Below are 26,036 nucleotides of genomic sequence, written 5' to 3'. Positions count from 1 at the left end.
TATGTCACAGAATCTGTCACCAGGCTAGTGCTCCATTTAGGAAACTATGGGGGGAAAAAAACTTGGTTTGAGGCCATGCTAGGGGTTGTTATCTAAATCCCCAGAGAATGACCTACGAGGATATGGTGACCCCAAGAATAATTATAACAACTGGGATCTTTGGGGACAGTCTTTGAAAAGACTCAGTAGATCTCCCTTGCCTACAATATATTAAAAACTGTTCTCCCATAGCAATCTATATTATGCCTGAAAATCCTCTAGATTATAGGGTTACAGGATCCAATAAGTACCTGCCCAACCATATGATGAGAGCATTTCAACGTCCCAATACTATACTGAAATAAACAAATACGCAGTTTGTCAGACCTTGTTTACTATCAATGACTAACTCAATCTTCATCTTCTCCTAAAAACTACATTGACCATACCAGCCACAGCTCACTTTCCTAATTTTATAAGACTTCTATTAGTGCTACTATCTACTTCTCAATTTCCTGTAAATGGGTGGGTGGATAGATAGATAGATAGATAGATAGATAGATAGATAGATAGATAGATAACTTAATCATCAGAGTAAACTTCGTCAGAACTGTAATCAGACCCCAAGCTTAACAACTGGCTCAAAGTTGCATGGTGGGACTTGCCAGCAAACATGAGTATCAGACTAGGGATCTACGGAGCTGGCAAGCTTTGAGCCCCTTTTCAGTGATTCTTGTGGTGTAGTGTGAGGATCTTCTCTTTTAAAGCTAACTAAAGTACTTATTTAAAAACAGTGTTTCAATGATTTTGTGCTCATTTAAAATATAAAAACCACTGTATTATATTATTGACGACATAGGAGGGCAGTTGGTTTTTCACTGACAAGCAGCATAAAAGAAGTCCCTGAGATAGGGCAGGGTTCATTGCAAACTGCTCTATAAGTAATCACGTATCTGTAAGGGAGTTGAGGGGATCTTAAGTAGGTCAAGATAATAAGGGAACTGGATTTTTATTAAGCTTCCACTCAGACAGTCCTGTGTTAGATGCATTGAAGCATTATCTCTTTTCATTTTCACTACGACTAGGTAGACTATTAATTTTTGCAAATGAAGCTTGACAAAGTTAAGCAACTTGCAAAGAGGCACCCAGCTACTCAAAGATAGAGCCAAGATTCAAGCCCAAGTCATTTGATTCCAAAATCATTCTCCAAATACGTCATGCTCAGACTTTAAAACTTGATAGCAATTAAAATTCTATTTAAATAGCATTTTTAAATTACTATTGTTACGCAGAAAGTGTCTTGTTTACAATGTCAGGTTTATGACTAAAATTTGTTTGTAAACAATGTGTGATAATCAATGAATTGCCTATTAGCAGTATTTTTAAATTTTTAAATGCAATGTGATTTTTTTTGGTTAGGCCAATAGAAACACATTAATTTACTGTTTATATTAAATTATCCTGTTTTATTTCAATCTTTCTGTTTTCCATACAGCTTTTTAAATCACAAAGTAATTCTATCATGGACTGCCATGTGACATGCTTTATGAAAGCCAAGCATCATTGATATCTCAGAATACTAGAAAAGGAGATACTTTGAGCTTGGTGAGAAATGAATGCACTCACAATGTACTGAAGGGAAGAGAATGTAGGGCATATTCAAGAAGTTTCAATGTAGGGAGAGTTGTGTGACTAGAGATAAAGGAATCTAAAGCATGCTTTACTGTCTCACAGTTAAATATTAAGTCAGCAAAAGTCACCCACACTTATGGTAATGTGGTAACTCTATGAACAGAAACACACAAGTAACCCGAAACAGAAATCCTAGAAGGTAAAACCGTCCTGGGACCCATTTAATCCAGCGGTCAACAAACAGAATGGGACAGGCAACGAAGGTCTGTGAAAGGCATTGCTAGCAAGAAAATTAGAGGTGTTTCAACCAAACTAGCCAAAGGTTAAGAGTTCATTTTCTAGAAATACCTTTTACTCTGAACCCTGATGGAAAATAGAATGCTATGTGTCAATTCCATTTGACCTGAGACCTCTTGCAAAGAGGACTACACAAAAGAGGCTGAAGGCTTATTTTGTTTCTACTCCTGCAGACAGCCCATTCCAGCCTTGTGACATTGACTTGCAGGAGAAGCTGCTCCATGCTAGATGAACCAGAGAAACTGAGAAATAGGATCCTGGAAGCCAGAGCAGAGGCTCTTTGTCTTTCTAATGGAACCCAGCATATCCAAGAGGGATCCACTTGGGCAACTCACACTTCAAACGTGCCACTGAATGAGTGAGAAGTCAGGATTTTAGTGATGATTGATACTTTTTCATTTATTTCTCCTTTTATTTTGGGCTTGAGAATGTTTTCTCCTTATGACCCATATACAGTCTAGAGTTAGGATGTAAAATGGAGAAATAAGCCCACACATTTTCTTTTCTTCACATGATCTTATTGATGGAAATGCAGTTTGGTGAAGAAAAAGAATATGAGGTAGACCTGGTTCTGAAACCCTCTGGGTACATCTTACTAACTTTAGGATCTCTTTCCTCTCAATAAACTGGGGACCATCCTACTTACCTCATCTAGATGCTGTAAGGACCAAATGTGATTACATTTACGCCACTTTGCATTTGTCAGTATATAATTTTATAACATTATCAACATAACTGTCATGCAAACATAATGTAAGCATGTGCCAAAAATACACTTAACTCCTTAATGATGGAACCATCTGGATAGTAAATCTAGTTCAAAAAGGAATTACAGAAAGAGTGGTTATATAGTCCAACAGGAGAAGCTAATGGAAATGAATATGCTGAGTTAGAGACAAAATTGATTATTGTTCTACAAGCAATAAAACCATAACCTTTGAGGTCATCTTCTGTACTAGATTTGCATCAGTTAGGTCTCTGTTGGACAAAAAATATCTAAGTTCACATGTAATTTCATAGTCTTGACCTTAGACAAGAGAAAATAGTAAAACAAACAAGGGTACAATCCTCTAGAGGATTAAATCATCCTTGGGTGGACCTGTTAGGCAATGATCCCATGTGACTTTGAAAAGAAATACAGTCGTTGTTCTTTTGTTTTATTTCCAAGTTTTAGATAATTTTCTCAGCAGTTCCCTATTGTGTCATAAATAATCTCCAAAGATTATTCATATTACCAAAAGTCTGGTGTCATCGTTCTTAGACCTGATTAATTTACATGGGGGCAGTACAAGATGTTCATTGACCGTGGAAGCCTCTGGGTATGGATAGCAAATTCAGAGCGGCTGTTTCAAGCAGCTACTAAGGACAGAAAATTAACTTCTGTAAGAAAATTTCAAAAGGAATCTCTCATTGCATTTTCAGAATCCTTTCTTCAGAATTTTTCTTCTCTTATTGACTTTTTATTCCAAGTTGTATTAGTTTCCTATTGCTTTTTAAGTGAATTACCACAAGCATAGTCGTTCAAAGCAACACAGATTAATTCTCCTACTGCTTTGGCGGTCAGAACTCTAACACAAGTCTCATTAGGCTAAAGTCAAGATGTTGGTAAGGCTGATTCCTTCTGGAGGCTATAGAGGGAAATCAGTTCCCTTGCCTTTCCCAAGGTCCAGGAATTCCTGTAATCCTTTGGCTTGTGGACCCTTTCCTCCATCCTCAAAGCCAGCAATGTAGCATCTTTCAGTTTTTCAGTCTCTCTCTGTCTTCTGTTGCTGTCATCCCATCACCTTCTGTCTGACCCTTCCGGAGTCCCTCTTATAAGGACCCTGTGATTACATTAGGCCCACCCAGATAATCCGGGATGATCTCCCCATTTTAAGATCCTTAATTGATCCCATCTGTGTAGCTTCTGTTGCTACCTTCTATGTTCCAGGGATTAAAACATGGACAATTGGGGAGAGGGTGACATTTATTCACCCTACCACACAAAGGTAAGAAACTCCATTCAAGAAATGCATCTGCACAATATTCCTATAGCACCTAGACATTTTGGTGAATTTCTCTGAGTGCCCAACATCTGATAGATTTCCTGGCCTACTAGAAAATTGTCTTCCTTTTTACCTGTAAGTTTACGATCATGTAAATCATAGAACAAATAACAGACCAGTTTCCGGAGAGGCCTTTCTGAACCTTGGTTCCACATTTGAAGTAGAGTACTTTTTCCTTAATGGTGGGTTTGCTACATCTGATTAAACAAGATATGTATTATTAGTAATAAACCAGATACATTCCTGGTATATTAGTCAGGATTCTCCAGAGAAACAAAACAAATAGGAGAGAGAGAGACAGAAAAAGAGAAAGGGAATATGATTTATTTTGAGGAATTGGTTCATTCAATTATGGTGACTGAGAAGTCCCATGACCTGCCATTTGCAAACTGGAGACCCAGAAAAGCAGATGGTGTAATTCAGTCTGAGTCGGAAGATCTAAGAACGAGGGAAGCTGATGGTATAACTCCCAGTATGAGGGTAGTAGAAGATGAGATGAGATGGCCTAGTTCAACAATAAAGCAGAAAAAAGGAAGCAAATTCCTCTTTCCTTCACCTTTTGTTCATCTCAGACCCTCAACAGATTGGACTGGATGATGCCCAACCACAGTGGAGAGAGCAGTCTTCTTTATTGGACCCCACCATTCAAATGCTCATCTCATCTGGAAACACTCGCACAGACACAGCCAGAAACGACATTTAATGTGGGCCCCGTGACCCAGTCAAATTGACATGTGAAATGAACCATCACACCTGGTGTGACCTTACACAGCCAATTTATTCAACTATAGCCTGGTTATAAAAACGACAGATGTGTATTGATTTTATGCAAATAACCACATTGCCATAAAAGCTAGTAAGTTGTCTGAATTCTGAGGGGTCAGGGAGAATAAGGTGCCATATAAAGAATGTGTCGTTTATAGGTTACCAAAGAGAGAGTTAAAGAGATCAGGAAGAGAATGAATCTTTTCATTCTTTTAATAAGATATGTAAAACCATATCTTATTAAAAGATAATATCTTATGATCTTATTATTTAATAATATCTTATTTATTATTATTTAATAATATCTTATTAAAAGACCATATCTTATTAAAAGAATAAAAGAAATGACCCAGGTATCCCAAGATATCTTATAATAAGATATTAAAGCCATATAACCACAATTAGATTCCCCTCAGCAGTTCACTTAATCCTACTTGTCTTATAACTAGTGGATGTTGGATCAACACTTGGCTTTCAAATGTCTTCTGCTCCTGGACTATTAAAAAGAGTCCTGAAAATCCCGATTCCATCCTCTGGTATAGTTAGTCGTCTAAGTGACACCTTAATATCCAAAGTCTATACCAATGACTGTTTAAAGTGCCAATAGGTAAGAGTATTTTTTGGCAGCATGTTGCCATGAGGCTCTGATACTGCCATTCTCTGACAAAGGCTATTTCCAGTCTGTAGTTTATAGCAAAACTTTCAGAAAAACATGAGAGTAAAGCAGAAACCACTTGCTGATGATGGGAATGAAAGTCTGTCTGAGACGATGACATAGAAGGTAAGTGATCATTTGTCGTCTTGTTAACAGCAGGCTAAATATTCCATTTTAAAAGAGAGAAAATAAAACTACAGTCCTACATTAACGTAGTATTTGGCAGAAAAAAGATTCACAAAACTTAAAATATATATCTTATTAATAAACCAATTAAAGCTGGGTAAACTTTGCCAAAAATTTAACACACTTCTTTGTTTTTACTCAGACTCATTACGTGCATATATTATACTCCAAGGTAAATAAAATTCTCTTTCCTCCAACCTTCTATACTACACACACTTGTGCTTTGCCATTCACTACACTGTTATATAATTTGGAATATATTTTCTTTTCACTATGTAAACAAAGATATACCCCATTACCTTATACACATGAGCTTGCGTAAAACAACCCCCTAGAGACATGTGCATTCTTTGAACATCATCTTCAAAGTGGCAAAAACAAAATGTTCATTAATATGACTCTAAGTTACAGCTTCTCTGTAACATATAGAAATAATAAGATGTATATAGACATTCACAGTTACTGTTATACACACATAGTTATACACACACTAATGGTAACCATCATGCCAATATTATCTCTTAATGAGAAGTGACCCAGATATCCCAAGATTATCCATCAGTTAACTTGATTTTACATTAACTCGTGATATTAAACGTAATAGAAACATGGAAATTACATTTCAACTGATACATTACAAAGTGTAAAAACTGTTTATATAAAAATTTTGCCAAATTCTAACTCGATATAATTACATATAATTTTAAATCTTCATTTTAAACATTATGTGTCAATGCTATCTTGTCTCATTGGTAAACCAGTATAAGAAGTTTTAAGGAGTTCAGATTAACTAGCCTCTTTTCAGGAAACCAAAAACAAATCTGTAAAACTAAAAAGTAAATCAGAACTATATAACTCAGAGAGATAATACTAAGGGAGAGATATGTAATGCTTTTTAAGCTAATTTTTAAAAATCAATTAAATGTGGTCAAATATGCACTTTACATAAACTTGCATTTTTACATAGAAATGCTTCCAAGCTAGGAATTTCTGTGAACTTTTTCAAGGGAAGCAATACAATGTATTTAAACTTCAGTTTCTCTGTAACATGAGAATCCTGAGAATATTGATATAAGTAATCAAATCTATAAATAATAAAAATAGAAAATCTTTAATTCGCAAGGTGTTATTCATACACAATGAGATGGAAAGGCTTTTTTTTTTAATTTCCAGAGATAGACAGCTATTGAGGGCTGCAGCTTTAGCTCTATAACCTTAGCCATGTCTTGAAAGGAATCACAGAACACAATAACTCAGGAGGACAGAAATGTTGGTTGTCATTTCCAGTGAACCTGAGACATAATCTTGCTCAGAGAAAAGGAAAGTGCTAAGAAACCAGGTTTTCCTAACAAAGAGTTAGATTACCTGCATCTAGCTGATAGATCACTATATGATGAGAACAAAGTGCCAGGTTCACAATTATTCTTGCCACCAAAGGAGAACTTAACAGCCATGTGCAGATCAGGTGCACATGGACACCGGTATCCCCGTGACTGTGTTCATGAGACTTGCCTAGCAGTCAAATGCCTACTACTTCATATACTTGGCTGTGACCCAAACAAGGAGACATAAAATGCTCTTCTGAGTAGGCAGTGGACGTGGCATAGTGGTCTGCGACCAAATAGAGGTGCCTGCACCCAGTTGTGGAGGAGAAATGACTGAAGCTGTGAGTTAGGTAAGGCACTTCTCGGCTGACAGACTTGGCCAAAACTCAGAATCAAAACACACAATCACAAGACAAGACAAGACAAGAGAGTCAGCAAAAGTAAAGTTTGTTGCTACTTAGGGTTTGCTCTAGGACTGGAGTGTTGTGTGATTTTTTTTTGTTTTGTTTTTGTTTTGTTTTTTTTTAAAGATGTTTCTGAGCTTAAATGGCCGATAACATAGGCTCTGGCAGGTGAGTGTACTTGGGCACCATCGTAGGACCATTTCCAATTTTAAGCCAGTTATATATGTGACTTGAGTACAAACATAAGAAAGCAAGTATTGAAGATGTGTCTAACTGAGGGAACCAGCAGGATGATAAAGCTTGTTGTAAAAAGACAGTGAGGCACGGCGGTTCTAGAGGCCACCGGGGAAGTCAAAGTATCGGAAAAATAGCTAATGCATGTGGGACTTAACAACCTAGCTGATGGGGGACACGTGTGGCAAACCACCATGGCACGCATTTACCTGTGTAACAAGCCTGCATATCCTGCACATGTACCCCAAAACTTAAAATAAAATAAAATAAAATAAAAAGCTGGCTAATGTCCTATAGGTCAACACAATTATAATTTCTGAGGTTATCTTTTCTATTAGATAGAAATCATTTACATCTCTGCCACATACAAATCCTATAAATTAACATGTAATTTCACAGAATCTGCATCTTAACAGTAAATTTAAAAATAAAGATACACCTCTTTAGAGAATCAAATCACCCTTGGGTGAGGCTATTGTACTACGACCACCATGACAAAGAAGGTCACGCAATCTTTTTTTTTTTTTTGCTTCATTTTCAAGTTTTTATAAGTTTTATTAACAAATAGAATAGTCATTTAAAAGCAGTTTTTATCTTCACCTTGATCTAGCAAGGAAAGCTAACCTTTGAGTTTGCCATGAGCCTTCCATACACAATGTTCTCAGAAGAAAACATAGTTTCCAAGATGTAAGTGAAGAATAAGAAGTCTCTCTCAACAGGAAACAATTTATTCAGTTTGGCAAAGGACAATGGCTGTGTCAAGGAAAATTCTAGGAAGGGAGGATTTACATTCTTTTACATATTTAAATTCCTTTTCAACAGATGCTGGCAAGGTTGCAGAGAAAAAGGGATGCTTTCACACTGTTGGTGGAAGTATAAATTAGTTCATCCTTTGTGGAAAACACTATGGCAATTCCTCAAAGACCTAAACACAGAAATACCATTTGAACCAGCAATCCCATTACTGGGCATATACCCAAAGGAATATAAATAATTCTATTATAAAGATACATGTACACTTACGTTCATTGCAGCATGATTCACAATAGCAAAGACATGGAATCAACCCAAATGCCCATCAATGATAGACTGAAAAAAGAAAATGTGGTATATATGCACCATGGAATACTATGCAGCCATAAAAGGGAATAAGATCATGTTCTTTGCAGGGACATGGATGGAGTTGGAAACTCATCCTCAGCATAGTAACACAAGAACAGAAAACCAAACACCACATGTGCTCACTTATAAGTGAGAGTTGAGTGATGAGAACACATGGACACATGGAGGGGAACAAAACACACTAGGGCCTGTCAGAGATGGGGAGAGGGGAGGGAGAGCATCAGGAAGAACAGCGAATGGATGCTAAGCTTAATACCTAGGTGATGGGAAGATCTGTGCAGCAAAACACCATGAAACACATTTACCTGTGTAACAAACCTGCATATCCGCACATGTACCCCTGAACTTAACATCAAAGTTGAAGGAAAAAATTCCCTTTCAGAAAAAAATAAATAAGTAAAAGAAATCATTTTAACTAATGACATTAAGAGTTGATTATCATAAGAGCCCAGAGTCAGGTGCTAGCCCCTTACTTCCCTAATAATAAAATGTATGCATTTAATTTGGACAACAAATATCTTGAGAAAGAATATACAAATAAGATATTCATGAAACCTTTTATTTTTCTTCTTTTAGCTCTTGATTCCTGTCTCTTGATTATCAGATAGTGTGTCCAGTAAGACGAATGAGGAAAACTCACAGTATTTGATTTAGTTGCTATTAAGCAGTTGTAGACATGAAGGTCTGATGCAGGGTAGAAAATAAAGCTCTTTCCTAAAATAGGGACAATAGTTTAAGTATTGTTTTCTGTTTTAAGTATACTATAATTGTCCCCTCTGCAAATGCTTCTCCATAAGGCAAGCACATGGTAATTATGGATAATATAATTATATATCATTATCTAAATTGTATATGCTTCAGCCCTGTCCCAGAAAAATGAATTCCTCATGGATCCTATTCATCACATCCTGGAAGCAGTCATTGCATATTCACCCTAATCAATAGTGTATTGATGATGAATAAATGCTTATCAACAGTGAGTTTGCAGAAAAACAAAGAACATATACAGAAATGCAGCTAATCTAGGGGATGAGAGGCAGGAAGACATGGGCAATTGTGCCAGTAAGGGAAATTTGACGTTGAAGGTCAAAGATATTTGCTTTCAGTGAAGAATCACATAGGGAGTCTTTGTAGATATTTGAAGCAGAGAAGGAAGCATTGTTAAAACATGAAAAGGGAACTTTTTTGCCACTTCGATGAGCAGGAGAAAAAGCAAGAAGTGGGAATTACTCTGCACCAGTGATTGGAACACTAAGTTCAAGAATAAAATCAATGCAAGGGAACCCAAACAAAGGGACACAACAGGCACAGTTAGGGAACGAAATTGGATTTCTGAACCGGGTTTTAAGACCCCGCTATAAGCGATATCCTCCACTAAGAGATAAATGCTACCAATTCTGCACATTTTCAGAGACCCCTGTAAACTCTGGACAATGTACCAAATTGACTCACAACATGAGCCCCATAAAGGAGAAGTTGCCTTTAGAAAAAAGCTTTCTGAAAATCCTGTAGAATTTAATGAAGATAACTACCTCCTTTCAAACAGGTCAGGAGGACAGTTGGAAGAGCACATTGTTTAGAGGCATGAAAAAGGGGCCTGAAAACTGACTTAATTCAAACCCCCAACACAGTAGAGATTTCCACTTAACCAAAGCATTACACAAATTGTTCTCAGCTCTCAGACAGATGTTGTAAGCCTAACACAGCAGCTTATTTCATGGCTCTCATTTAACCCATCAATCCACAAAGCCAGCCTTTGGCTTGCAAAATAAGAAGGAATGACCAGAGTACAAAAACTAGAATAGAGGTGTGACGGGGAGAAAAAGGAGAATGCAATGCCAAGAGGTGTACGTAAATAGACACAAGAGGACACCTCCTACTTGTGTTGATTGGTGATAGTTTTTGTCCCATTACAGAGACTTGATTACCTGGATCTCAGCCAGTGTGATAACAGGTGTTACTACTGACCATAAAGATATGCCATCCATTTTTAAAGCTACTGCCAGCGTTTGATATTATGGTCTTCCTTGGCAATAAACTCTAGAGACTAGGTACTAGGATCTGAAGAAGCATTTCTTTCTATATGTTATAGCACTTAGGCAGCACCTAGTTTGCCATTGAGATGGCTTAGAGGAAAAAGTTGGAGCTTTTCTTGTCCACATATCATTCCCTACCACTGATTTAACTTCCAGCACTATTAAGTGATAAAATATACTTTTGTCATAATATCCATTCTAACTGAACGGTAGCCAGAAAATATGTTTTGGCCAATTATACTGGTTCCTTACATTTAAGCTGATTTATTAACGTGTTCTTTATGAAATTCTGTCTATCCTGCTGTGAAACTATTTTCATTAATATTTAAAGGTGTGCAAGTTGGTGGGACAGGGAACTGGAGGAATTGTGCTATCCCTATGTTCATATTTGGGCATATGAATATGATTGTATACATTTTGTTCTATGAGAACTACCCGCTAACCAACACGCTGCTTACAATATTGACCTTCTCCAAGTCATTCTCCCCAATTATAAAAGAGATAACAAATCATCTCCCTATGCACATCTGACCATGGCAACACATGTTTAAAACACCTCCATGATTCCCCAAAAGTCTACTGAGCAATGTCCAAGAAAACTAGCATGCTTCATAACACCTTTATGAACAGACTACTGGCCTTCCTAGGCTCATTTCGCATCAGTTCCTACTTTACATTAGAGTCTCATGGCAAACTTACAACGTATTCTTTATTTCATGTTTTTACGCAGCCCATGAATCTTTGCTTGGTGGGCTTATCCTTTGTGAGCTCAAGCATTCTTGCCTTCAGGAATGCTTTGCTGACTCCTTCCCTGCAGTTGGGATAAGTGCTCTTCTCCATACTTCATTCTTCAATATTCTATGCAAATCTTTATCCTCAAACCTAAAGTGCTTTATGGAAATCCTTTAATGTGTTTGTTCCTACTAAACTGTAAACTTCTAGGTGCTGTATTCTCATCATACTTTCCTGCACAGATACTCAATAAATGAATATTTTCCAAATGAATTAATAGTGAAAACATAATTGAACCAAATTCTGTAGTCTTTTCTCCCCAGATAGTAATATGTTTTACATTAAAATCTGAGTATAACAACTGTGTTTTATGTTTTATGTAGCCCAGCTTGCAGATCATAGGTGCTTAATGAATCACTTTCAACTTCATTAAACCCCTCTACGGTATCTTGCCTATGATTGTAGAAATCCAGAGCTAAAGCTCGTTTTATGCAACATCTTCCCTTAATGTGCATTCCTCTGTGGCCTAAAAACAGGACAAAATGACTCAACCAAGGCCACAAAACTTGATAGTGGCTTAAAGACTAAACTTGATTTCTTGACTCCCAATCAAAGATATTTCACCACTTTTAGATGGGATTATGAGTTGAGAAATTAATGAGTTGGCCTGAAATTACACTGCAGATATTCGGCTCCAGAGGTATGGAAAATTCAATGTTCTTTCCACCGCATTGCTCTGCCTCTTAGCCAAATGGGTAAATACATTCAACAGATACACATGGCTCAAATAACTGCAAATACAGTGTAATTCTTCAGGATCTTCCCATTTTATGCATGTCTAATGAATCTGGTAAAGTCAAGAGGGAGAAAAACAGCTAAGTGGATACAAATAGCTGAGTTTTCCTTTATCCCCAGTTGTAAGTGAAACTCAAATAAACAAGGTTGCCAAAAATCACCTAATGATTGAGGCTGAAGACTCTCCCAAGGGCCACCACTTTCTATTTAATAAACCCACCAGAGATATCTAATGTGAGTTCTGGGAAAGGCAGACTATTGTGAATTTTTTATTATTTGAAATGATGTTGATGTGTAGGGTAGGCAGAAGAGCAGCTCCCTCAAAAGATACCCACGTCCTCATCCCTGGAACCTGTAAATGTTACCTTATGTAGCAAAAAGGCCTTTGCATAGTGATTAAATTAAGAATTTTTGAGATGGGGAGATTATCCAGGTGAGTTCTAAATACAATCACAAGTGTCTTTATAAGAGAGAAGCAGAAGGAGTTTTTTTCTTCTTCTTCTTCTTCTTCTTTTTCGTTTTCTTTGTCTTTTTAAGATGGAGTCTCACTCTGTCATCAGGCTGGAGTGCAATGGCGCCATCTCAGCTCACTGCAACCTCTGCCGCCCGGGTTCAAGCGATTCTCCTGCCTCAGCCTCCCAAGTAGCTGGGATTACCAGCATGGGCCACCACGCCTGGCTAATTTTTTGTATTTTTAGTAGAGACAGGGTTTCACCGTGCTAGCCAGGATGGTCTCAATCTCCTAACTTCAGGTGATCCGCCTGTCTTGGCCTCCCAAAGTGCTGGGATTACAGGTGCGAGCCACTGCGCCCGACCTGTTTTGTTTGTTTGTTTGTTTGTTTGTTTGAGACAGAGTCTTGCTCTGTCACCCAGGCTCCTGGAGTGCAGTGGAAGGATGTTAGGTCACTACAACCTCCACCTCTCAGAGGGAGCTTTTATGCAGACAGAAGGGGAGGAGGAAATGTGATCACTGAGGCAGAGGTTGGAGTGATGGAACCACAAGAGAAGGAGGAGTGCCAGAAGCTGCCAGAAGCAGAAGGAAGCAAAGAATAGGGTCTTCCCTCGAGCCTCCAGAGACAGCTCGGTCCTGCTGACACTTTAATTCCAGCGAGTCATACTGATTTTGGATTTCAGGCCTCCATAACCTTGAGAAAATAAATTTCTGTTGTTTTGAGCACCCACGTTTGTGATTATTTGCTACAGCAGCCACGGGAAATTACAATGCCCAAATGATGCAAACACGCTAAGTCATCAACAGCCTGAAAACTCTGCAATACATCATTGGACTATATTGGTCTATATTCTTTTCACAGAGAAAGAAAAAGCAAGGACTCACTTCCACTCAGCCATATCTCAAAAGGAATTTGAATTGACCTTGGAAAACAGAATATTGTGATTTGTCAGACTTTGTGTATTCTATGTGCAGACTATTTTACAGCAATTTTCTCCATACTGTCCATTTAGGTAGCCACGATGACAGGTTTGACTGGGTTAGGGTGTTAGAATTGACAGAATAAATGAGTGCCAATAAAACGACGACGTGTTCTGCTATCATGTTGCTGAACCAGTGCAATGGTTTATAACAGCATGATGAAGCCAAATAATTGGATACTGTGATGGATTTGAGGTATTATAATTTTGATGGTCTCAGGAATTAGGATAAATGTTTAACAGTAACAGCCACATTTCTTCTTGTCCACAGGCTCGGTGGGATGGCTTGACTGGGCATATCACCTTTAATAAAACCAATGGCTTGAGGAAGGATTTTGATCTGGACATTATTAGTCTCAAAGAGGAAGGAACTGAAAAGGTAACCTCCTTAATAATAAATAAATAAAATAACAAATGAGTATTGCTCAAGCATTTTTACTAAATTGCACAGACAAGTAAGTGAATGATGAAGTGATTCTCTCAGCATCCAGTTTTTTTATCTCTTTTATCTGCGGATAGAAGTTGATGTGCTAGATTCTTAAATTTCATGTCTTAGTAATAGCAATGCTAACTAGTGTTTATATTGTGCTTCGTTTATGTAGCAAGTGTGTTTATATTATTACATATATAACCCTAGAGTTGGGTGTCATTAGGCCCATGTCTTAAAGCTTTTAACAAATTGAGTTTAGACTTGGAAAAGCAGAAGCTGTCAATGGTTTATCGATGGAATGGCATCCAAGGGTTACCTAGAAATTAATTTTAATTGTACATTTCATTCCATTTTGAGATTGGTGACAGGCAGAATAAAGTAGGATAGAAGAGATGTACTGGAGCAAATTAACTTTGCATTCTTAATTTTAGGACAAACATCAAAAAACTGTATTTTAATGTTGGGTTCTCATTTTAGGATTATTTTAGTTGTAATTCTGAATCTCTCCATGTTTAAAGTTCTACTTTAGTGATTATTTAGAGTAATACCAATATAAACTATTTGGTTAAATAATAATGATAAAAGAATTTGGCTCCTCAGTATATTTTATTATGCCAATTTTAATATTCATGACTATACGTTGGAATTAACACTTAGAATCTGAAGATTTTACACTGAGAATCTTATAGAAAAACAATTGAAACCCCCAAAACAATCACCTCAACAGAAAACTCTATAATCTGACATTTTTTTCCCACTATAGCGAATAAGACAGTGTGCTTAATATAAGAGTGGCTTTGGGAACAATCGATTGCTTGCTTAATTAGATTAGTTGGGTTGGTTTTTTGTAAATGAGGTAAGGTTTTCATTTCTGTTTTCTTGTTTTTGTTAACTGGGACACATTTTTTTTTTGCAGGTGCTAACTACCCCTCCCCCTCAAAAAAACATTAATGGGAACAAAGATCATTTAGGCCGAATGTATTAGAAGGTGACCCAGTGGTGTGAAATGTTTGAGGAAAATAATTAGTTTGCAGTTTTGAGGGTACACATGATACATGCAGGTTTCTCACTTCAAAAATGCCTCTCCCATCTTCTGGCTTCCTCTTCACTCTGATTTGCCCCTCTGTTGGTCTAACATGCTCTGATAGAGCACAAGACATCCAGCCAGCCTCCACAATGGTGTGTGTGGGATGCTGGCTGGAGGGAACAAAAGAACAAAGGTATTTGTTATGATCTAAAAACCTATAATTGTTTAAAGAAAATGTCTGCTTCTTGAAGCACGAGTCTTTTCCCCACTCTGTTCTCCTCTTTCGTATAGCACTGCAGGGGGAAGAAAAGCTGTTAAGGAAACATCTTTTTGGCTAGGTGAATGATGAAATAGATGGAGAGCCATTGTTATGCTTTCACAGCTACCTACACACTGTAATATTATGCACATTGCATTGGTGTTTTTCCATCAAAGGCAAAATCGAATTAGATGAAAGTGTTTTGTATTTGTTTCTTATCTCTTCATTGTTTGCAATAACTTTTCTCTCTTCAGGTGTCTTGGGCTCAATTCCTGAGAAGGCTGATTGGGCCTTAAGGCAATGAGGGAAGCCAACATGTCTCTCTCGAGGGAGGAAATGCCCAATCTTTTTATGTCAGCCTCTCTTGGATTCAATAGGGAAAATTATTAGAAAAATCCCATTCTCACTTTCACTCAAATTTCTACTGCCTGGAAACCTATAATCAAAGAATAAGTCATCAAGCATACTTCTTCTTTTGGTTAGGAATTGTGTGTGTGTGTGTGTGTGTGTGTGTGTGTGTGTGTGTGTATTGATTGATTTGCTGGTTGACTGATTGATTGATTTTAGTTACCCATGCCTTAAAAGGGTCTTCTTAAGGAACACTGAAGACCCTTAACACTGCAGCATAGCTGTATACATTGAAAAGCACTTTAAAGCATTTTTTGGTGTGCAAAAGGAAAAGTAAAAATTGAGTCTTACCACCAGGTAACTTCTGTGAGACACAAGTCTTGATTCATCTCTTTGCTGTTCCTATTGTCAGGCTTTATACTGAATTAAGATGCAAATTCCAAACAATGGGTGGGAACTGTAACACTCTAAGCACTCACACACCATGATTCCTTCTGGGTTTCACTCTCCATTTTAATTAAGTGCTATTTTTATTTTATTTTTCTCTCTGAAAACCAAGGCTGCTGGCGAAGTGTCTAAACACTTGTATAAAGTGTGGAAGAAGGTTTGTACTCTGACAACACCTGCAGGAAACCTGGGGGTGGGATGGGGAATGTCATTGGAAAAGCCTGCGCCCTTCCAATGTTATCAGACCTGTAGCTCTCCAATTGCAGTTTAGAGGGGATGTTTCATGTAAAGAGAGAGGAGGAGTGATTGAATATGCTCTCTCTCAACAACATCACCTGTGAATTGAAAACAGGTTTGCAATGGATTAAATAACGATGGATTAAATATTTGCCCCAAGATTATTTTTGTTTCTCCCAGGCAGGATCAGTCCCTGTTAGGATTGAAAGCAGGTAACTGTAACAGAAGGAGACACTGACCTACTTATATTCCTTCTCAAATCACTAAATATTTTCCCTAAGGGGGATAAAAACAATAATAGATTTGATCCATGAGACTAGTCAAATAGGCTACAGAGTCAGAAGGCTAGGACATCTCCTCCAATGTCACCACCACAAAATATGAACCATTTTCAGAAATTTCCTTTTCTCATGAGCTATCTTTTGTTTTGCACGATATCTTCTTCAGAGCATACTGTCTTGCAATTTGTTTTAGAGCCACAGTTCTAAAGAGGACACAAACATTAGGGACCTTGGAAAGGAAATAAGATTATCTTGTGAATTATAACACCCACTATTTTATAGTTTATTATACAGTGCCATGTTGCCAATGAATATGCATAGCTTCATATAAGCAAATATGAGACATTAAAAACATTTGAATCAGAGAAAGGTCCCCCTGATAAGTAAACATTTTCTTTCGTCTCCTCTTTCTCTTTCTCTTTCTCTTCCTCCTCTCCTTCCTTCCCTCTCTGTCTCTGTCTCTCTAAAACTACTTGGTAAAAAAAGATCTATGGACTGATGAATAGATCTTAAATTGCTTCAGGTTGTTCAACTTGTCAGGTTCACTTTCATCTTTCAAATTATCAGCTATGTCACAGAAAGTGTACACAAGTTTCTCCCTGTAGCCAAAAACCTTGTCTCCCTCTTAGTAGTACTCAGTGATGAATTCAAACTTTTTTTCTTTTTAAGTTTTCAAAGCACAAGTTTAAAAGACTTGTTTTAATCTTCAGTGAACAAGGCTACTAAGTGCACGTAGAAGGTGATCTGGTTTCCTCACTACAATATCACTGGTAAATAGATGAACCTAACTGGCACCCAGAAAAAGAAAAAGAAAAAAAAAAAACCTATTCTACTAATCCATCTTGAGACTCTGGGCACTTTGAATTAATCTAATACAAATATCCTAGGGAATGGAATCCAAGCTTTGAAATTATATACAGGGGAGGGGGGATGTCCTCTATTTGTCACTAAGCTGCAAGAGCCACACACGCTCCCCAGGGATGTAACTTTCTGGTCTTGATCCTCTATGCCTTCATGCCTCTTCCCTCCTGGAAGAGGGATGTTCATGTTGCTGTAAGTTGTATATACCGTGGTGTGCTGTTTTGTGTTATGACTCCTCGTCAAAAATTCACGGTAACCTGAGTTCTAGCACAGGCGACACAGTCAGACCCAACAAACACATCACACTTTCTCCAGAAGTCTCCAACTAAAACAAAAATTCACCTTCATCATGTTTCAATTCCAAAAGCTGTCCTCAGTACTCTGACTTATTTTAGAATAGTATTATTCACCCGAAATTCTTTCCAAAAGAGGGAGGTAGCAATCTTTACAACATCCCTCACTAAAAGATGTGTGATATAAGGCTCATAATACAGGAAATACACATACCTTTATCTTTTCCCCAGATACCTGATTATTTCCCTCAGCCATTTTAGATGTTGCGTTTACATGAATCACTGTCTAGGTTTAGAAGATAGATACTAGTCACTCTCTGAACGCTCTTTTTATTGCATCGCTTTTTTAAAAAAGTTTGCCTAATGTCATTTGGGCACTCATTTTCAGATGCTTTTCTCAGTTGTCTAGATAACACATGGCTGCTCCCTTGCGCCAGCTTACAAAGTAAAGTAAATCAGGGCCAGATAATTTAGATACAGAGTGCTCCTCCCCACAAGTAACTGATCCAACCTCCATTACTTCTCACTGGTAAATGACTGCTATCTGCTTTCACTATGAAGTTTGAAAACCGAGGTTCCACCCCCTGGAGGCACTCCTCCTAGGTCGTAGAACAGGACCGAAATGTCAAATGTCCAGGCATCTTCTTAACTTCACCCCTCTCTCCAGCACACATGAATCATGAGATATGACTTCTTTAAAGGGAGACATCCATTTCCTGACAACATATTCATTTACTTCAAGTAACAGATAAAGCCACTTGACTACTTGGGTTTAAAAGACACAGTTGCACACATGTGCGTGCGCACACACACACACACACACAATTCTGTTTTGCTGATTACAAGTTTGGAAACAGAAGACTGAAGTCATTCAAATTGCATATATATACTGTACATTTCCCAGGAATAGCCTGACCTTTACTATATTTTGATACTCTTCTGGTCTACATTTAAAGGATCTTCTGTAGGTCCCTCTGTAGAGATAATAAGGGAAAAAAATAGTCACTGTTTTCTCATTTTAAGGAGGAAAGTTTAAACTTGGGACTTAGTTGACCGGGTCGACAGCAGCAATGATTCTTAGCTTCTGCACTTTTAGTGCAGATAGCAAAAGAAAGAAAAACCAGACATCAAGCTGTGGGGTGTATTTGTCTACAAATTCAAGTTTTATTTTACAAGAGAGTGATATTGCTAGGCCATTGAACACTGTTGTTTTCAAATATTATGGTAGTTCCTTCCAACACACACATACTTGACATTAATAGAAATAAGATTTAAAGAGAATGAATCCTATCACTTAATCAAGTGGCTAAAAACAGTTATTTTCTCCACCCTTCAATACTTACTTAATTAAAAATTAGATTCCCTTCTCCTCAGTGTCTAAGTGAAGGTTTAATTAGAAGTATAGTCAGGACCCAATTTACACACACTCTTCATGGAGCTAGGAATCAATTGTTCACAACCTAAAGCATAGCCTTGGATGAAAATCAATAGACAGGTATATTTAGCCTGAGTTACATTTCCTAGAAGCAAGGGTCGCTGCCTCAGAAGAAGGGATGGAGGTTGAGAAGAAAAAGAAGAAAATGCTGTCTACTTTTCCTGAGTCTAAAGCCAAATTAAGAAAGCTAAAGATTATTCAACCAATAGATGTATAATGTGCATTCTAGGTGATACTCATCACACTGGATCCTGGAAATGTTGAATCGTTATTAAGAGTACAGCCTAGAACCCAACAAACACCTCTTTTCAGACAGGATCACAATATTTTCAAATGCAAAAACTATCCCATTCCCCCATTTACCTACACCAATCAACTAACCCTCACTAAGTATAGGAAATAAAACTGAAATTAAAATAGTTTACACTGATGTGTGAATGTGTAATAGTCCTTGAAACTTCCTCAAAGCATTGATGTCTCTAAAAGGGATACTTGTCAAGCTAGATGAATTTCCAGCTGCTAAATATAGGCAGTACATCAGAGTCAAGAAATAGAAAAGCAAAGGAGGATGGAGCCTAACACTCCCATCTGTCTTCCCATTGGAGGAACATATTTAGGGACCAAGCATAGCTCCACGCTGTCCATCTCAGAGCAGGTCCAAGTGTTCATGTTCCTAAACTTCCTCCACTTGTCATAGCTCTTTTACTTTATCAGATTCTGAATTTTTTAAAAAATGAGTCCAAATTCCTTCATGACAGGGTAAGGTTGAAGAAATGACTGAGGCAGTCGTTTCAATGTCCTTTCTTGTTACTACGTGTGCAGCTCTTAACAACACACACCAACTCTTCCACATACATCATCTGATTATTTGATCTTCTCATTATTCCTGTGAAATACTTTATAGGTAAAGAATCGACTGAAGCTCAGAAAGATTAGAATCTCATTCAAGGACACACAGCAACAAGGTCTTCCTGGCTCTAAAACATACTTGCAGGCCACCATGTGAGGCTGGCAGTAAATGCCTAAAGAAAGATTCGGAAAAATAGCTCAAAATCCCAAAGGCTCTTCTTCTGGGTTCCCACAGAGGCTGAATGAATCCATATACTTCTACACGGCCTCACAACCCAGGAGAGACTTGGCCACTGGAGAAAATTGCAGATCATTATTTTTAAAAAAGAGTAATGGTCTTTACTGAACGCCAGTTGCCGTGGTTGGTTTTGTGACAGTAAAATCAGTGGGCAGTAAAAGTGAGCACCCTCACTGAAGTAGTTCATGACCAAGTGGACAGACAAGAGAGGTAAACGATAAATCATAACAGAAGATGCTAGCTGCTGTGACAGAGAGATGAACAGAGTCTTGCTAGGGCTCACAAGAGGCACTCTTTGCCTAGCTTTGCCTCCTCAAAGAAGATAGGCCCTGAACGTAGTCTACTTCTCATGCACATGACATGTTTTCTTCCGTTTTCCTTTCCCTTTTTAAAGAAAAAATTACTCTGGTTTTTTCAGTGTCTCGCTCTGTCACCCAGGCTGAAGTGCAGTAGTGCAATCATGGCTCACTGCAGTCCTGACTTCCTGGACCCAAGCCATCCTCCCATCTCAGCCTCCTGAGTAGCTGAGACTGCAGGCGTGTGCCATCATGTCTGGCTATTTTTTTAAAAATTTTTTTGTATAGATCAGGTCTCACTCTGTTGCCCAGGCTGGTCTTGAATACCTGGTCTCCCACCTTGGCCTTCCAAAGCACTGGGATTACAGGCATGCCTCGGCACCCCACTATCTTTCCCTTTTAGATGCCTGGTCTCTCCGCCATTCACCCTGCTCCTTCACTCCATTACTCATAAATTTTAAATAAACTAGTGATACTACTTTGGCAGCCTAAGGTTTATATCAGTAGAAGGTAAGCTCCACAAGGAAAGAAACTCTTGCATATTTTATTCATTGTTTAGTCCTTAGATGCCTAGAGCAGTGCCCGGCCCATAAGTAGATACTCAACAAATATATATAGGAAGAAAAATCTGATATTCATTTAAGAATTTTAAAATGTTTTTTAATTTAAAAAAGAACAATGAGATTACTAAATTAAAAAAGAAAAAGACCTCCACCTACTCTGCCCCCAGTAGCACAGATATATCCTATTTTGTCTGCACATTCATTCCTCCATTGTTTCATTTCCCCACGTTTAGTAGCTTCCACTGTGATGCCCTGGTGTCCCAAACTGTGAGCTTTTGTGCCCATTCCTGGTAGAGAAGGGTCCTCTCTTTGGTGTAAATGCCACACTGACAGCCAGCAGCCTCTGATGTACTGTGTTCTGTGTAGATTGGGATTTGGAATTCCAACAGTGGGCTTAACATGACGGACAGCAACAAAGACAAGTCCAGCAATATTACTGATTCACTGGCCAATCGAACACTCATTGTCACCACCATTCTGGTAAGTTGAATTCATGGAATTGAGGGTGTCTTATCCAGACTCCTGCCTTAGGCTTTGAAGTATTCCTCAACTGTCTTTTTCAGGCCAACACTTCTATCTGCAAATGTCTATTTTTAACTGGAACACTAAAAGCCTGTGTTTGTATGTACTTACAATAAGATTGAATTACAAGCTTCCAACATTGTTCGGAAGATCTCCCACCTCCAATCCATTGTCAGTCCTACTCAGCCCCGCTGTCTGTCCCCTCCCAACTGGTCTCCCTTGCTCTCTGGCTGTTGGTTAGTTTCAACCATGTGGAGACCCTAGCAAGAGACTAGGGAAGTGGGGGAAGAGAGGTAACAGAAGCTCTTCTCCCGTTCCCTCCCAACTGCTATTAGTTTTTTCAGAACCTCTGACTTTCTACAACCGTAGCTTCTGCCCATCAGTAGCACTGTTTCTAGGGTCCAGCTGCGCTGAGCTTCGAGAGTATTCTTTCCTCCCTCCTGCCTCAGCCCTGGGTGGTGCAGGTTTCCCGAAGAGGCTGTTGCATGTGTGTCTATGACTTGCTGCCAAATCAGACCCTTACTTCCCTCGGTTCCCTTTGCTCTGCTCACACTTCTGTACACAGCTCCTTTACTAACTGTTCTTGTAAAGTCCTGCCTCCTATTAGAGCCCTGGTCATGCCCCATCCAGCCACTGTACAGCTACCAGTTGCTTATTTTCTGCTTTTTCCTTTCTCCAGGGAGTTGGGCATGGTAGCCCTCCCTGAAATCCTTATTTGCAGACATCCTGCCATAACCAGTCCACAATGTCAAATCAATTTGTTGTTATTATTAACTTGTGAGAATTGTTCATCCAAAGTAAAAACTGCTTTGCTCTTCTGATTACTACTTTCTCTATGCCTGTCTTATGAAAACACAGGGTTTTCTACTGTGTTTGAATGACCCCACTATCAGTTTGAGGATAAACCTAAACATAAAGAATATGTCAGTACTATAGCTACTATTATAATTTTATGAAACAAAATGAGCATTCATTCAGTCAAATGAGAATTAACAAGTTATAGATGCATGGTAGTAGGGAAATGTCCATTATTTATAGGAGAGGAGACTGATGATGTACATGTATAAGCAGAGAATGACCAGATGTGAGATTTGAGGTGATTTGAAAAAAGAAGATGGGAAAGATGATAAAACAAGACATAGCAATGGCCTTTGGAATAGGCTACCCTGAAGGAAACCAATCAAAATATATAAATCATAAGTGAATAGTGACATTGAGGTGAAATTTAGATGAAGAAATGAGAATAGTCATAGATTGGAGGTGCAAAGAAAGAAAGGAAATACTTGGTGATATAGATTTCTCTGTCATGAGGTTCTTAGTTAAAAGCCAGGGTCACATTTGGTGGCGCACACCTGTAATCCCAGCACTTCGTGAGGCCGAGGCGGGACGAGGTCAGAAGATCGAGACCGTCCCGGGCTAACATGGTGAAACCCTATCTCTAATGAAAAAATACAGAAAATTAGCCAGGTGTGGTGGCGGGTGCCTGTAGTACCAGCTACTCAGGAGGCTGAGAAAGGAGCATGGTGTGAACCCGGGAGGCGGAGCTTGCAGTGAGCTGAGATCTCCCCACCGCACTCTAGCCTGGGCGATAGAGCGAGATTCCGTCAAAAAAAAAAAAAAAAAAAGCCAGAAGGGTGAGGGGTCATACAAAAAAAGCTTGGGTATTGGCACAGTGGGTGGCCAGGCATCTGGGCCCCTATTGCCCTCTGCACCTTTCTTCTTCTCAGACCCAACGTTTAAATGTGACTATGTATCCATCACACCATTCCCGCACAGCTGCACCCTCCACAGAGGAAGGAAAAGCTCCCACCGAAAGAGGCAGAAGGGAAAGAAACTAAAATATAGGAAGTGTTCTGAATTTATAGAGGACATAGGCAGGCAGAGGAGTGAATGACTTCAGTACTCTCAGCTCTTCAAAATCATTACCAAATATTTCACATCTTTGAGCTGCTGATGGGATAAATTCTTCCTTTCATTATAATAGGGTTTTCATATTTGGTTTGTTTCATTTAGGAAGAACCCTATGTTATGTACAGGAAATCTGATAAGCCTCTATATGGAAATGACAGATTTGAAGGTTATTGCCTGGACCTGTTGAAAGAATTGTCAAACATCCTGGGTTTCATTTATGATGTTAAACTAGTTCCGGATGGCAAATACGGGGCCCAGAATGACAAAGGGGAGTGGAACGGGATGGTTAAGGAACTCATAGATCACGTAAGTAACAGTATTTCTAACATATCTGAAAATATGCATAAGAGAAAGTAAGAAAGGAAAAAATGATGACAGAAAAAATGTTTCCTTTTCTTGAATCATAACAATTTTTTTAAGAAGCAAAGAAAACAACCTAGAAATGGAGTTTGCTTACTCAGAAGGGAAAGTAAAGATAAAAATTAATGATAAAAATATATGCTGCATTAGTTTGTTTTTACACTGCTATAAAGAACTGCCTGAGACTGGGTAATTTATAAAGGAAAGAGATTTAATTGACACAGTTCCTCATGGCTGGAGAGGCCTCAGGAAACTTATAATCACGGCAGAAGACACCTCATCACAGGGTAGCAGGTGAGAGAATGAGTGAAAGCAGGGGAGATGCTAGACACTTATAAAACCATCAGCTCTCATGAGACTCACTCCTAATCACCAGATCCCATTACCCCATGATCAAATTACTTCCACCTGGTCCCACCCTTGACACATTGGGATTATTACAATTCAAGGTGAGATTTGGGTGGGGACACAGAGCCAAATCATATCATGTGGGTCCTTCTTTCATGCTGAACATAAACTTGAGTGATTCTTAAACTAAGAATTTTACACTTTGGGAGGCCGAGGAGGGCAGATCACGAGGTCAGGAGACCGAGACCATCCTGGTTAACACGGTGAAACCCCGTGTCTACTAAAAATACAAAAAATTAGCCGGGCGCGGTGGCTGGTGTCTGTAGTCCCAGCTACTCCGGAGGCTGAGGCAGGAGAATGGCGTGAACCCGGGAGGCGGAGCTTGCAGTGAGCTGAGATAGCGCCACTACACTCCAGCCTGGGCGACAGAGTGAGACTCCATCTCAAAAAAAAAGAAAAAAAGAAAAAAAAAAAAAAGAATTTTAAAGTTTCCAGCTCAGAGCAAAATCTCATCATGTCAATTAATAGTACAACCAAGTTGCTCATTCCTTCTTTTTCTCACATGTCCTTTTTAAAGACACCCTCCTGCATTTTTGTCTTCGTTTAGTTCCAGAATGATTTATATATGTTTGTGTACGTATGTGTGTATTTTATACTTTCTGGTTTCTCTTTGCTGATACTGTTTCATAAACGTAACGGTGTAAATAGACTGTTTTTGTATTAGAATCATCACGGGAGTTTCACGAGTGAGAAGAATTTAGAATTAGGAATAAGAATCAGGAGTACCCAGGAAAAGTTCAGACATTTGCAAAGAAACTAGACTAAGCTGACAATTTTGGACTTGCTTTTGCAGAGGGCTGACCTGGCAGTGGCTCCTCTTACCATCACCTACGTGCGGGAGAAAGTCATTGACTTCTCCAAACCCTTCATGACCCTAGGCATCAGCATTCTCTACCGGAAGCCCAATGGTACCAATCCAGGCGTTTTCTCCTTCCTCAACCCCCTGTCTCCAGATATTTGGATGTATGTGCTCTTAGCCTGCTTGGGAGTCAGTTGTGTACTCTTTGTGATTGCAAGGTAAGTTTGAGAACCACTGAATTCACAAGAGGTGTAGGTCGGTCTCAGATTTCTGTATGTCCCAGAGGCAGACAAAAATGAAGAACTTTAAAGTGTACTTTTAGTTTTGCCTAGTGTTCTATTCTTGGAAGTTTTCCATATAAAAGCCATTCTGTAAATGAATGTTTTCTAATTATTTACAAAGTTACTTTTAAAAGAGAGGAAGATAATTTTTAATATTAGTTTATGTTTATCCCTATTTCAAGCAACATAAAATGGTTATTTAGCCATTTTCCTTGATTTGTAACAAAAGCAATGGCTCAAATGATGTGTAAAATGTTTCCATAGGAATTGTAAAATCGTCTCCAGATATTTGACCCCTAGAATACTTGGATAAGCAAAACATAAAAAAGTTAGCAAAGAATTATCATAGCAAATAAAAAACACTGGAGTAAAAAGATTGTGAAATCCTTAGGAATGAAGAAAAATACTTTAAAAGTTCTATTAAATTTATTTTTAAAGGCATTAGAAAGTTAAAGAGCATTCTAGAAATAATGCTGAAAGGAAAGGTTGCTTACATACAGAGCCTGGAGGCATGAAACCTTTGTGCTACCATTAAGATGATTCAGTTCAGGTT

At 38.4% G+C, this 26,036-nt stretch overlaps 1 protein-coding gene and 1 long non-coding RNA gene across 7 annotated transcripts in view; one reads left to right on the top strand and one right to left on the bottom strand.

Moving 5' to 3' along the window:
* Positions 1-26,036, top strand: part of LOC105472767 (glutamate ionotropic receptor kainate type subunit 1) — a 404,586-nt gene that overhangs the window by 328,641 nt on the left and 49,909 nt on the right. For 3 of the 6 annotated variants that reach the window (XM_071095552.1, XM_071095550.1, XM_071095554.1), the window contains exons 8-12: positions 13,910-14,017; positions 16,262-16,306; positions 21,569-21,682; positions 23,738-23,941; positions 25,197-25,420. In XM_071095552.1, coding sequence (XP_070951653.1) covers positions 13,910-14,017; positions 16,262-16,306; positions 21,569-21,682; positions 23,738-23,941; positions 25,197-25,420 — 695 coding nt within the window. The remainder of the gene's footprint in view (positions 1-13,909; positions 14,018-16,261; positions 16,307-21,568; positions 21,683-23,737; positions 23,942-25,196; positions 25,421-26,036) is intronic. The other 3 variants (XM_071095553.1, XM_071095551.1, XM_071095555.1) reach the window with 1 other exon arrangement.
* Positions 1-26,036, bottom strand: part of LOC105472769 (uncharacterized) — a 155,590-nt gene that overhangs the window by 95,835 nt on the left and 33,719 nt on the right. The gene's annotated exons all lie outside the window — the stretch shown is intronic.

The sequence above is a fragment of the Macaca nemestrina genome, chromosome 4 (genome assembly GCF_043159975.1).
Source record: "Macaca nemestrina isolate mMacNem1 chromosome 4, mMacNem.hap1, whole genome shotgun sequence".
NCBI lineage: Eukaryota > Metazoa > Chordata > Mammalia > Primates > Cercopithecidae > Macaca > Macaca nemestrina.
Note: the sequence above shows the minus strand (reverse complement) of the source record. Positions and strands in the feature narration are given on the sequence as shown.